Raw genomic sequence first — 14,744 nt, forward strand, 5'->3', positions numbered from 1 at the left:
AAAAGACTTGAAAACATTGTCTATTTCAAATGTTGTATTGATAAATAATAAATAACTAAAGGTGACTTGGCATTAAAAAATATGTTTAATGTTAATCAGCTTGAAATCGTGATGATTATAATGTGCATTTCATGATATTATTATGAATATTTGCATGGAAATGAAAAATGTAAATAAAATTACAAACAAATACTCCAAATTGAATGAGCAAGACAAAAAAAAGTGGATCACATTTGAAAATTGATTAGCATAATGGAATCGATTGAGAATCACTTTAACAATGCTTTGTCTGCCAAAGAGTTTAAACATGCTTAACCATTTCAAGTTGAAGTTAAATTGAAGATTCACATGTAAATTAATAATTTAAATGACACTAAACCCAATAATTAATCTTTCAATTTTCAATTGCTGTGTTAATAAGATTTCATCAACACAACAAGTGAGAATATGAATAGATAATGAAGTTTAAGTGCACAGTGTTCTTGATGACTATGATCCAGATCATTTACAATCAATTTTCAATAATGAATCCTATGGAGGTAATCATAATGACGACCAGAAATGAGTAAATCACGAAATCAATTGTTGGCTTCACTTTTGTACAAACAGACAGCGTAAATCCGATATATTAAATCCAATGTAGATCCAATGTATAACAATACAAGTTTGCATTATTCAGCTGCAGAAAATGGTTCCTCTTTTTTTTTCATTTATTTCAAGCAAATAATTGTGAGCATTATTATTGAATAATAATTCCCAGTTCCTCTTCAAGTGAATTAACTCGCTTATTATCATCTCCATTACTTTGTAAGCCATCAAGGAAGAAAGAATGATTCTTATTACAGTGAATATAAATGACAGGAGTGAGAATCAATTTCACTTGTTTCCAGTTTTTTAGGTCTTTTATCATCATCCAACAAAATGCTTCAAATCTTTTGCGTTTCATCTTTCAAGAATCAACAGATTTACTCCCTGCAAGAGAAGAAAAGAATAAAAAAAGAGAAAAATAAATCTAATGAAAACTGGATTCTGAAGAGACATAACTTTACCTTTGATTTGATTCAGCAACACAATTTTCACCTTCTTTTATCTCCTTTCCTCCCTGTTTCCATCCTCATCTTATATTTACTGACAGTCAAAAGCACACCTTTACCATCTTGTCACCAAGAATGTTGCCCATGATTTTCAATCAACCTCTCGGTCCATCGATTTACAGGTGAAATAATTTACATTGAAAGTAATGAAACATCAAAAGATTAACGTTAAATCCAGAGGTGAAAAAGTAAACTCCTTTGATTTTCAATGTTCCCAGTGAATCAGGTGAATCCAAAGCTGAAAACCAGAATGAGAAAAAAAATATTAATTAAAATGGGATAAAAATGTGCAATAAAACAAAATTATCATTTGTTATGAATTAAAAATCAACATTTGCAACATCAGCTAATAAACTTCCGAGCTTCCTCTTTTCCTCATCACATCTTTTTTTTGCCAGCACACATTTTTGACAAACTATCAACAGTATCATCATTATCATCACAATCTCTCAATCAGTTCAACCAACCTTAATGAATTTATCTTAATTATCATATTGAAAAAAAACAGGGTAAAACACGAGGAAAGCACAGGGTAAGATGAAACAAAACAAAAGGCTAAACTGAACGGAGGAAAAACCAAAATTACAAGGAAAACAAATACAAAAATCTAAACTTGTATTTACATGGTTCTCTTAAAAACTAATCAATAATTAATTATCAAGCTTAAACACTAACCTTACTACATTCATCATCATCATTCTCATCCTCTTTTATCCTCCAATTTGTTTACTCTTTACCTTGTCTATCATCTTCTCATCATCAACAGACTCTTTTCCTTCCCTATTAGACTTTCAAGTTACATCTCAAGACACGCTCTCATCATCATCAACTTCATCTTCATCTTCTTCATCTTCATCTTCTTCTTCCTCCTCCTACTTCTCATCTTCCTTGTCATCCTTCACCTATAGAAAGATATTCACATTGGATAAACCTGAAAAGTGTATAACCTTATCATTGATTCTTTACCATTCAAGTTCATCTCGTCAGGTTTACCTTTTAGATTCAACAATTTGTTGCTCCTTGTTATTGTTATTTAATCAAATGTTTCTTCCAATCAACTATATTAAACTGACTCTACTGTCAACCAGTTAATCATAATAATTATCACTCCCTTTCAATAATAACCAAAATAATTGAGTTAACACCACATACAAATTAAACTATCATCAACCAAAATGATCTTTTCATAGGAAACTCATCAATCTTATTCATCTTTTTTTGGGTTCTTTTCGTTTACTTTTTGTATTTTGCTTTTTTGTTTGGTTAAGTTTTTTTTTGTTTGTTACCTTTCATCTTTGGATTAAATCAAATCACTTTGTTCTCAAGTAGTTAACAACAATAGTTATTATTATTATTGTAATAATTCATCGCCATAATCACCATCAACAACATTTTTATCATCTGTATCAGTGTACAAAAATCAAACATGGATTGCCTTTTATATTCAATCTCAGTGGTTACATTGTTTATCACGGTCATTTTATCCCAAATGATTACAATTTTTGCTCAAAGTAAGTTTACTTTTGATTAACTTATAATCATTTAAAGATTACTTTTGACATACAATACCTTAATCAATTCAACTTTCACTCCCATCTTTACAATTTTACACTCTCAAGAAAAGGGTTTACATATTCAACAAGTGATTTTCATCCATTGATTCAATCTCTTTTATCGATTACCAGAATATGTTCAGCTCTTCATTAAATATTCATATTTATTTAATCTGTATTTTTACATCAAACACTCCACAATAGTTTGAAGCTAAATAACTGTCCAGTTAACTGTCATTCAATCAAATCTTGACAAATCTCAAGATAGATTCATCTGATATTCAAATGACATCCCTGGCTTTTTACAGCTTCATTTGGTAAATTAACTGCACCATCAAAAGTCTACTGTCAAGTAAATTAAATTGCAATCAAGAGTAAATTATATAATATCAATGAATAAACACTCTTTCACATGAACTAGAGTCAATGCACTTACATTATTGGATCTGCTAATTTTGGGTAAAACAGAGCAGCATTTGAATACATTTTTTATAAACTATTATATAATGTATTTCCTTGTACTTACCACATCCAAGTAAATGTTGCATGTTTAATTTAATTTGTCACTTTAATCACATTTCATTTGATTAATTGAACCAGATTCCATTTTACCATTAATATTGACAGATTAGACAAATCAATCTTATACCATCTTCAACACAAGTTAAAACTCAATCTCTCCAGATATAACTGATTCACCATCAAACAAGACTCGTTAATTATCCAGCGAACAGTAACTTCATTAAATCCAAATAAGAGTCATTCAAAGTAGACTGTTAATCATAGTTTTAATCACAATAAATTAATTACAAAAAAAGACTAAACTCAAATTAAAAATCACTAAAACAAATAAAGGTTTAAGTCTTGAGTTGACTTAACAAATGACATGACATTTATTAAGCAATGACCGCCACTTTCATAAAAGCGCTATTTTCAAAACTCTTTGCTCTACATTGAAATAATCATAAATCAGACAAAGTAAACATTTGAAAAGGGAAAAAATTACCTGAAATAAGTGAAATTAAATTAGACGATCAACAATTTACCCTTCATTAAACTTGAATATTTTTCATAACCCTTCTTACATCCCAAGGTAATACATTTATCATTATGTTGTTGCATATAACAGTCAAAATGAAGTTTTGAATAACGAGCAAGATTATTTAATGAGCAAAGGTAAAAGCTATCATTATATTGAAAAGGCTTACGTTTACATTTGTTACAATTTTCTGGTATCTTTTTACCTGAAACTCAAATATTAAACCCATCATTCCAACGGTATCAACATCATTAACATAGATGATGGAAAAGAAGAAGAGGTAAAAACAAAGTTACTCTCATATTTATTAGACTGTTAAAGTATTCAGGTTACTTTAACATGGAATCCCATGATATTTACCTTAGAATCAAAGATATATCTTGTGAATAGACAGAGAGAGAGAGAGAGCCTTTACCTTTATTCCTTGTAATAAGACAAACAGAAGATGCTTTTTCCTTTCACCTTTATCTTCATCTTTACTCTCATCTCATCTTTATTATATTTCATGTTTATATACACACACACTGTTAATAGTGTAACCATCAACTGTCATCATCAATAATTTATCAACTTAGATACATTAATTTTCACTCGATTGTACCCATTTTCCGGTTAAAAGATTATTCAAAGGTCCCTCCATAAAAATTATGGCAGCCATGTTGATGTGTTGCATATGTTTCTTAATCATAAACATTTCACTTCATCCTAATATCAATATTTATCATTATAACCATCGTCTTAATATCTGTTTATCTTGTGTTCAATCTTAATCAGCATCAAAGTATACACTAAGATCACATTTAATTACCAACAAAACATCTGAACCACATTAAGTGTCTCTTATTGCTACTGTGTTACTCCAATGGTTTGTTTAAAGCTTAGGCCTGGACACTTTTCATGTTAAACCTTTTCATTGGACGTTAATGTAATGAATTCCCATCCTTATTGACCGTTAACCAGCCTAGTTTCATCAAAATTTATTAATTAATACCTGGAAAATGGTACATAAAGTGTTATAGCTTTGTTAGACAATCATTAATTTAAGGCGATTGTTTTATATCTCTTCACCTTTGCCATTGTTTATTCAGTTTACTTTTGTTTGTGCTGGGTTCCTATCCATTTCTACATTCATTTCATGTTCAAGAATTTAAATAATTTAATTAATTCCAACTAACCATTGCAATTACATTGAAATGAATTAAAAAATGTCTCTCTGTTTTGCCTAATAAAACAAGTATTTTTCATTTCTCAACTCATTCTCCTTCCATAACTTACGCTCAATCCATTAATCATTTAAACTTGTCAACATTTTCATATCTAATTGACTCACAACAATTATTGATTTGATTAAAATGAGCAAAGTTAATTGTTAAGTGACACAAACAAAACGAAAACCAACTTCAAAAGAAAGTTAGAATAATTTAAATAATTATTTCCACTCGTTCTTCACCCATTCATCTTACAGTATTGCCATCAAGTTGAAGCTTCCCATTTTTTTGCCACCAAAAAAACGCTTAACCCACTCTCGCTTGAACCAAATTAATTAACCTCTTTATTAACTATTGATTTTACTCAATTATACATTGGATCATCCAACTGAAAATTCAATACTTTCTCAAGTTCCATCTATTAATAGGAAACAATAATCTTGGTGATCACGCAATTGAAATTTATAATAACATTGACATGTTTCCATGTTATTGGACCTAAAAGTTTAGTGTCAATCTTTACATAACCATTTCAATGATATTTGCACATCTTTTTTTTCATATCAACTATTTCAATCATAATCAAAATGTTCCAACATCAAGAGTTGTTTCCTTATAAATTTCAATTGTAAAACTCGATCATGAAACGATTGTAAAATGGAAAGCTTCAATGTGTATTAAATTTTTGACTTCAATTGAATCTCCTTTTTTCAATTGAACATTTTCACTTTGTTTTAAGATTACAATTTATATATCAATATATTTCTTCCTCTTCCTCCTCCTCCTCCAAGTGTATAGCTTACAGTGAATTGAAAAATGCGGGATCAAAATAAAATTGATTATCCGTTAAGCCAAGCAGCAATAACAAAAAAAAGTAAAATCAACAAAATTCACAATCAAATTGGAAAAAAAGTGAAGTGAATTGAAAAAGTAAACAGTTTTGAAATGAACAGAGAAACAGCTTGATTGAAAACAGCTAATACCATAGGAAGCTTTAACTGAATATGAATTAAAAAGATGTCGGGAAAAGAGTTGAAATTAAAAAATTGGATGACAATTGTGATTCAAGATTAACCATTGAACAATAGAATGAATTATCAACTTTAAATATTTGATAATCGTGTAGGATGGTCGGTAAATATTGAATAAATAATCAAAAGTACAGTTGAAATGATGGTTCAACTTGGTGCAGGTTCATCTGTTGACAATATGCTTGCCATTGTTGCTTGCTTTACGATTTTGTAGTTCAAGTAAAAGGTAATCGCCATTGATATTGTAATAAAATTGTAATCTTAATGGACATTAGAGATGAGCTTCCAGTTGCTACTGATGGTGACCAGGAGTAAAATTATCCAAGATAATCTTGATGATAAACATTTGTCCAGGTTTGAGAGGGTTTTATCCTTTTTCTTTATGTTTATCTTGTACCTTTTAATGATAACAGGTAAGAGAAGCAAATAAATATTACGTGAGTAACATTGAGTTTCATTTTATGAACAACCAACTATATGATGACCATAATGATGATGACCATGGAGCAAAATTTGATCTCAGATAACTGTTAAGGTTTTAACAAAAGGAAATACAAGAATCTCTGAAAGCTATTAGGTTGACATTAAAAGATGTTTTATATTTTTTTCCAGTTTATTTTTTACTTCAACTGAAAAGATTGTTGTTATTGTTTTATCAACAAATTGTTGATTCTTTATCTTCATCTTTCCCTTTCATCTCTACTTTTCATCCTCATCTTTGAGTGTATCTCTTTTTGTGTTGTTACCTCAATAATATTTACTTTGAAATGATTTCACAGAAACGAAATATGAACTTTCTAATCTTTAAGAGTCTTCAAGTTTTCCTCTTGCTTTCCATTTGATTGTCATTTACTGAATAATAACAATTGAACATCCTTTATATCAACAAAATAATGATGATAAGTTGATTGTTCAATATGTTTAACAAACGATCAAAAAAACATTTCAAACTAATAGTCGATGAACACGTAAATCATTATTGAATTGTTTTTATATTGTTGCTCAATTTTTGAAATATTTACCAGGTTCAGGATTAAACCAAGAGTAAAAATTTCAAATCACAACAAATCGATATTTTCAATTTTGCTCAATCATGGTCAATCTGAAACTGTTAACCTTTCAAGCCTTAACAGTTGATTCAAAATTCATTCATTTACACCTCAAGATATCTTGCAGCATCGGCTCCATGTCCATTGGTTTCGAGTTGTCTTTGACCATTATTGATGGTAATTGATTAGTTTGCAGGTTAATTAATTGATCCTCCTTCATTTCAATTTGTTTTTAGCTTTTCTGGTTTTTTTTGGTCCAAACAACATCCAGAATGATGAGTTGATAATGATGTATATTAATCAAGGTTGATTAAAAGGTATTTCTGGTTGGTTGGTTTGTGTTTGCCTGTAATTAGAGAGATAAAGAGTAAAATAAAGATTAATTTGTTGATATAGTTGGTATATAAAGGGTAAAAATAGTGCTTTACCTAATAGTAAACCTGAGGAGTTGGGAAGAAAAACAATTTCCTTTTGTGTTGATACAAGGAATAATGGAATGAATTTTTCGTACGATTTGCCAATGTTATTATCTGGTAGGAAGCTACATTTGAATATGACAGTATTTAAATTAAACGGGAAACTTGTGAATACATAATTAAATTGATAATGATGCAGTTGAAAGCAAAGGAGATTGCAGTTAAGGTGATGATTATGTTAACTGTCAATCACAATTTTTCCTCATTATATTCAATTTTATGCTTTAAGCCCAATTAACAGTCAAATATCTGTAATAAAAATAGAGATGAATAGATTAATATTTAATATGAAATAATTGGAGAGAAAATATTGACTTACCCTTCAAATTGTTACAATTCAAATTGATTTCATTATCCACTTTCATAGACATTTTCATCACCACCTAATAAAGCTTGGACAATTGGTTTAGGACTTTAGTCATTAAGTTATTTTGGGTTGGTTGGGTTGGATATTTGATTGGGTTACTGTAACAAGACTAAAAAGATAATCACTAATAGATTGTTTTGTCTATATGGTTCATAAGGAAATGTTGAATGGCTGGTTAACATTGACTAAGATTTATTTGCGATATAATTATGTGGATGAGTCAAATACAGATGAAGATGATGAAGATTATTATAACAATAATTATGATGGTTTGTTAATAATAGTGAAAGCACTTTCATTCTCATGAGGTTTACATTTAAAATGCATTGCATTTCAAATTTGCCTCTCAATGATCTTATCAATGGACTCAACTTCATCTCAGATTTCATTTTTATAATATAATAGACATGAACCTCTCAAGAGTCCTTAGCTTTTTTTCCCTCTCTTTCTTCAATATTTTATCTAGCCATCTTCATCATCTTTTTTATCGTTATTTTTGCATAAACTCAATGATCTATGATAATGCATGAATTGTCACATTCAATATGAGAGATTGAAAAGAGATGACGAGAGAGGAGACATTAAAAAAGAGCTTCAAGAGCTACTTACCATCCACATTGGCAAATAAGAACTAGAAGATGACTCCAATAAAAATGTGAAATTTGACAAATAATCAGACAAGAATGAAATCTTTTATCAAATTAGTCCATTTTCACATCATAAATTAACACAATTTATTGAAATAATTCCATGTAAACTAGTTGATATTTCTTAAACACATAGATGGTTGAGACTAAAGACCATTGAACTTAAGCTTTAAATAATCACTTGTTACACATTAAATACATCATTTATGTAGCTTTAGACTTCATAAATAGCGTAAATTGTTGATTAATTTGCATAAATCGGTCAAAGCAGACAAGTAAATCAAAAAATATTTAAGAAGAAACAAGAAACTGAAAAAAGGGTGAAAGGTAACTTATGTAATCTGATACGCGTTACAATAAAAATATAAACGGATTTAAGGTGACATATAACTCATTAGATGGCAGTGTTTCAGAAAAGCTGCAATCTCGTCTTAAATTTTTGATCAGCTTTTTTCATTTTTGCCTATCAATTGATTATTGTATGTCAATATTTTATTATCCTTTGTTGTTAACTATTTAATTGATATTTTAATGTTTAAATTTAAGATCCACCTCGACCCGTTTCACGTACGAAAGGAATTGATCGTAAACTTGCTGTTGAAGAAGGTTCTTTAGCAGTTCTTCCATGTCCAGTTGATCGAGATGAAAATATGTTTATTGAATGGTCCAAAGATGGTTCCTCATTGACAGTTTTTGACAACCGTCACCGTCCAACTTCAAGCGGAAGTCTTCGGATTATAGATACAGAATTAACAGATTCAGGAATGTACAAATGTTCAGCCATAAATGGATTTGGTTCTGTGGAAATGACTGTTCAACTAATAGTTTTTGGTAAGTGTATAACCCAATTCAAATACAATTTAACTTTACCATTTGGTCAAAAGTTAACCATTTTTATACCCATTTTCATACCTTGGCATTTCAAGTATCCTAAAATACATTTAAGATGATTCGGAAAACTGTTATTTTTCAGGCAAAAAAGAAAATCTAAAATAGCTAGAAAAAAGATTGAAATTTCTTGCAACATTTTACTTCTCTTTATGGTTATGACCTTTACTTTTGTTTGCATGTTTATGCTCAAATTTTGTCTTCTCCAGGTTACCTGGCTATTTCATGGTTCCAGTGCTTCTTCAATATTACATTATCATTATCATTATTTCACCCATGAGAGTGATTCTTGCAGTTATATTGTAATATGTGTATCTACTTTAGTTAAAGGTTACAATTTTCACCCACAAATTTCCTTTAAATAGTCGTTAGTTATACCTCTGAATGTACAGCCCTGCGTTTATCAATTTATCAAAAAATGTTGTTCATCAGCTCTTTTTATATCTTAATGATTTACCAAGTAATAAGAAGATGCTATTTATCAAAATTATTAATTTCCAGAATTTCCTCAACATGAAGATTACTTTATAATGAGCTTCAACCCATAAGATAAAAAGCACAAAATGAGTGACAGATTTTACCCAAAAATTAAGTCAAAGGATATTAATGAATGATTAATGTTTAATGTTTCAACCCTTTTTGACTAACCGTAGTTGCTATCAAACTGTAAATGCAAATAATACATTCAAATTGACATTTGAATCAAACTCTGAAACAATCAACAAGTTATCCAACTTGAAGTCGTGTTTAAACATGTGATAAAGGTTTGTCTCATGAAATGCAGATTTGAACAATTAACAGTCTCACTTGTTAATTGTGAATCAATCAAGATTCCAGTGTATTGATTTGTTTGCGAAGAGTGTTTCAGTTAGATTAGAAAACAAAATGAACGATAAAACAAACCAATGAAGTTAATTGTATTGCTGTCAACTCGATACCTTTTACCGTATTTTTGCCTTCTTATTGTAACACAAACAGATTGGTCATAAATCTTGATTATCATTAAATTATCAACCACCAAATGAAAGAAAGAAGATGAACATTTCCATTTTGATTTCCATGTCCATTGGTGGTTACAATGGTAAAAGGATTCATGATGTAAAAAAAGGTTGAACAACCTGAATCAACAACTATCTTATCAAGCCCATGTTAATAGGTTTGAATCAGAATTCCTTTGAGATTTTTCTCCTTCTTCTCATTCATCTTCATCCTTTTTCTCCTCCACATTTAATGGGTGAAGAAGATAACGGATTTTAGGGTGAACAAGAGCAAGAAAACTAAGATTCAATGGTTTCAATCAGTTAACTAAAGGTTCATTGAAAGATATTTCCAGTTCAATATAGTCAACTGTCAACTAAAGCTATTCACAATGATAGTACAACAAGAACCATTATTTCTGGCTTTCCATCAAAACTGTGAGAGTTGAAAAAAGGCTCAAAATTATCATTGTAAATGAAATACCAAATAATTTAATGGATCACATTCAAATAACCATACCATTGTCAAATTGTCACTAGATGAGTGATAAATTTGTGTTTTAAATTTGCGTTAATTCATCAGGAAAACAAACTGTCACCAATCAAAATGACAATCAAAATAATAATAAACTGTTTACTAAACATTGTTTTTGTCCATCATCATAATCATTAATAATAAAGCTAAATAAAGCTAAATAAAGATGATATTTTGCTACAAAATGATTTTCACTCAAGTTCAATGTTTGGTTATTTGCACTTGAAATTGATTTTTGTAAAATTTTCATCTTCTTTTTACATAATGGAGTTGATGATTGAAAAGGATGATGTTTTGCATCTTCAAGGAATGCCTTTCATTAAAAATAGTCTTTCTAGTTACTCTATTTATTTAACAAACAGCTAGGAAGAGACAAGAAAAAGATGAGGATAAAATTTACTGTTAAGCTAGCTTAACTAAGCTCTGAATGAGATGAAGATGAGGCTGATTTAAAAAGGGAACAACAAACAACTGTTTCAATAGGATTTTTTTTTGTATTCCTACTTGCCTTTTGCCTATTCTGTTAGTGTGTGTGCTTTCAATTTTTTGCTTCAACAAAACTGTTGATCCGATTTGAGGAGGGAATCAGAATGATGAAGATGAAATACTCATGAGAGTTGAAACTCTAATGGTACCAAATTGAAATTGTGATACAAATACGCTTCAATAACCTCATTCAATCTCTATGTTTGCGTCTTGTCATCACAATCAGACAATCTTTCATTTTCCCTTTTAATTGTTGGATTACTATTTAGATTTAATGACTATTAATCAAGCTGATCAGCTTCCTGATTAACATGCAGATATTGGCTCATGAAATATACTCTTGGAATCTGATTTACTAAAGAATCAAGTTGCTATTCAATTTTGTCTTTCAAAATGAAACCATCAACTATTGAAATTGATTTGTCATATCAAATGGTCAGTTTTGAATCAATGTAACTCTACCTTTTGTTTCAATCATATCAAGTATCAAAATGATTAACTTATGTAAATGGTCAATTTAAATGATCAAATTACAAGTCGTTTAGGGTAAAGAATTAAAACATTATGCTAATTTAATTAGATTATTATGATTATTATATCATTAAGTTTGACTTTTTTGACTTTCACAATTAACAAAAGTGTATTCCTATGAAAAGGGAAACCAAAACTGGCCAATATCAAGTTAATGTTTATCACCTTAATTTGTTACTCTGTGTTTCATTATCATGATTATCACCATTCACCATCTCATGATCATTATCATGTATTATTACATTTTCATCTTGACTTCTGTTTCTCTTTACCTGTGAATGGGTTTGTTGAAAATGTTGTTTCAGTTGTTGAAAAGGGAAAAGCTGAAAGTGATTTACGTTTGAGTAAACAAAATGAATTTACCTAATGTTGTTATTCAGGATCATTTTATGGTGCAATTCTTGGTGGTAATTGATCAAGGATGAATAAATGAAGATTCAGTTTCCATGAAAGTAACAAGTAACAATCTGAGAATCCTCAAAATTCCATTGAGAATCATTCCTTTTCAATTTCTCCTTATCAAGTTAACAGCATAAAAAGTCAATTAGTAAATCAGATCACCAAATTCAATATTATCTTTCAATTCAATATTTAATAGTTACTCTATTCAATAGCGGACAGTTCAATGTAAACATGATGTTGTTAAACGCCTTAGGATAACTTGATTATTTCATCTGAATCTTCAAGAAATCATCTAATCAATAGCTTGAATCAACATCCAACAACTTGATACAAATACAAATATTGAAAACAAAGACAGTGTTTGTTAATATTTACAATATGATTGTTGCAATTATATAATAATTACATCAAGATGATACAAAAATATTGATTATGTTAATGGTTCAGTTAACTGTTTACATTGGACTCAAAATTGTTTCCAATTATCATATGAAAACATCTTTACAAAGTCAATATCAATTCAATGAATAAGCTTATTGTTATTAAATTGTATTTTTGTTGTTCAAAACAAGATACTTAGAGAGACATTCAATCTTTTCTGAAGTAAAATCCATTCTTAATTCCGAATCATCTTGAAACGTTGAAATACCTTTTGATTGTTTTTCTTACATTTTGTATTATTTATCGTTATTAATAGATAAAAATGGTCTACCAATTTCAACCACTACAACTGCTCCTAAATCAACAACACCTTCAACTACTTCAATTGCGATGCTGGAAATTGAAAGAATTGATGAAGATTCAACATCTTTTTCAGGTAAGTAATTGGAAGTCAATAAGCTTCTTACAGAAAAAACATGTTTTTTCCTGGTTTACTTTGAAGTTTATCATTTCTTTTCACCCTGATACACCAGAGAGTTGGATACCATTGAGTAAATTGTTAGGAATCAATTTAATTTAAACCAGTGGAACCCTCAAATCTACAGTAAAAAAAAAGTTTCACTTCATTTAAGACGAAATGTAAGGTGAAAATGAAAATTTTTATTGATGACAACAATTGTTTACAATTTACAGAATATTGATTTAAGATGGATTTTCCAGTGAAATAATCCGATTTGATCAAAATTACAAATTGGTATCAATGGTGGAAAAAATGATGAAAATCAATTTCCTAACCTACCATAAGAAGATATTTAATTTGGATTAATAACAATTTCTTTATCACTTCTTTTAGTTGACCCAATGGATTCATTTGATGCCATCAGTTCATTAAATCCATCTCATGGACCTAAAATATCGGGATCAACCAAAGCTGATGACATTTGGTCGGACAAATTAACATTGCCCTTTGTAATTGCGTCTGTTGGAGCAACTTTTCTAGTCTTAATCATTCTCTTGCTGTTATTATCCTATGTTAAACTGCGCTCACCGATTAACCCTAAATTTAATCAAGTTCTTGACCGATCCAATGGTCTGTTTGGTGCTGCAAACAATTTAGACCACGAAACTAGGCATTACAGTATGTATCCAATAACTGATGCCAACAGCAATAACCACAGTACTTCACTCAATAATCATTCAACTCCGGGTCATGCAAGTTTCACTGGATTAACAACACCTTCACATCACTCACATCATCCTCACCAACATCATCACAGCCTTCATTCAACTCCACCAAGGCAACCGTCATTTCCACCTCCTCCACCGCCCACAATGCCACGTCCAGTGAATCAAATGACTCCGTCCCATTTTACAATTGTATCTCATAATCATTCAAATGAGCTTAGGACTGTTCCCAGTGATAAGGCCAGTTCACCAGTTGACTCGTCTGTAATTTACGAGTCACCATTGGAGTTTGATCTTAAACCCAATTTCGCTATGAAAACACCTTATGGTTATCTTTGTTGATCAATAATATCTTTCAACATTATACTGCTTGTCCCCAAAATATTGGATCAAAAGAGCATCTAAGATCAAACCCAAGTCTTCCAATTCATCAAACATTGAAAGGAACATGAATTATTGTATAAAATAGCTAAAACTTCAGCCATTAATCAACTATTGAAATCACATCCATTGTATATTTGATCACGGGCAATCTTTAGAATTATCTAGTTTTCTTAATGGAAACATCTTTGTAAAAATTTTGTAAAAATATCATCATTTCCTCTTCTATTCTCGCTGTTGATTTCATTTTTAATATAATCATCTCCATTAATAATCATTAACATTCTAGTTGAGCCTACTTGACTGATTAGACTTTGGATAGCACTTGATGTAATACGAGCTTCACTTGGATTCAGTTTCATGACCAATCTTTCTTAATAACGAATCTGATTTCAAGATATTTTGTTTTTTCAATTTAATCTTTTCTATCAAGTAACAAGTCTAAAAATCAAGTAATTTTTATTGTAACTCGCTTATAAGGAAACAAATCTTTTGATATTACAACAAATAATCT

The 14,744-nt window shown here is 29.7% G+C and overlaps 1 protein-coding gene and 2 long non-coding RNA genes across 3 annotated transcripts; 1 reads left to right on the plus strand and 2 right to left on the minus strand.

Annotated features, from left to right (window-relative positions):
• Positions 1 to 66: 66 nt before the first annotated feature.
• Positions 67 to 3,538, minus strand: LOC107369383 (uncharacterized). The gene is made up of 3 exons (XR_001570296.3): positions 3,174 to 3,538; positions 1,050 to 1,332; positions 67 to 972 (listed from the first exon to the last, which is right to left on the minus strand). It is a non-coding gene; the product is annotated as an uncharacterized LOC107369383 (long non-coding RNA).
• LOC107369314 (uncharacterized) lies at positions 2,061 to 14,458 on the plus strand. Its single transcript, XM_015937277.3, has 4 exons — positions 2,061 to 2,605; positions 9,011 to 9,295; positions 12,981 to 13,100; positions 13,518 to 14,458. The coding sequence occupies exons 1-4, from the start codon at positions 2,521 to 2,523 to the stop codon at positions 14,189 to 14,191; spliced, it is 1,164 nt and encodes a 387-aa protein (XP_015792763.2). The 5' UTR covers positions 2,061 to 2,520; the 3' UTR covers positions 14,192 to 14,458.
• Positions 5,796 to 8,829, minus strand: LOC107369377 (uncharacterized). Its single transcript, XR_001570286.3, has 5 exons — positions 8,427 to 8,829; positions 7,770 to 7,842; positions 7,403 to 7,699; positions 7,085 to 7,320; positions 5,796 to 6,322 (listed from the first exon to the last, which is right to left on the minus strand). It is a non-coding gene; the product is annotated as an uncharacterized LOC107369377 (long non-coding RNA).
• Positions 14,459 to 14,744: the final 286 nt, after the last annotated feature.

The sequence above is a fragment of the Tetranychus urticae genome, chromosome 3 (genome assembly GCF_039701765.1).
Source record: "Tetranychus urticae isolate SD_2017Ah chromosome 3, NJAU_TeUrti_SD_1.0, whole genome shotgun sequence".
Lineage (NCBI taxonomy): Eukaryota > Metazoa > Arthropoda > Arachnida > Trombidiformes > Tetranychidae > Tetranychus > Tetranychus urticae.

Excerpts from the sequence above, each read along its gene's own strand:
- LOC107369314 (XM_015937277.3), top strand. The coding sequence starts at position 2,521 with ATGGATTGCCTTTTATATTCAATCTCAGTGGTTACATTGTTTATCACG. Across the intron at positions 9,296-12,980 it reads TGTTCAACTAATAGTTTTTG|ATAAAAATGGTCTACCAATT; the intron begins GTAAGTGTATAA and ends CGTTATTAATAG. Across the intron at positions 13,101-13,517 it reads AGATTCAACATCTTTTTCAG|TTGACCCAATGGATTCATTT; the intron begins GTAAGTAATTGG and ends CACTTCTTTTAG.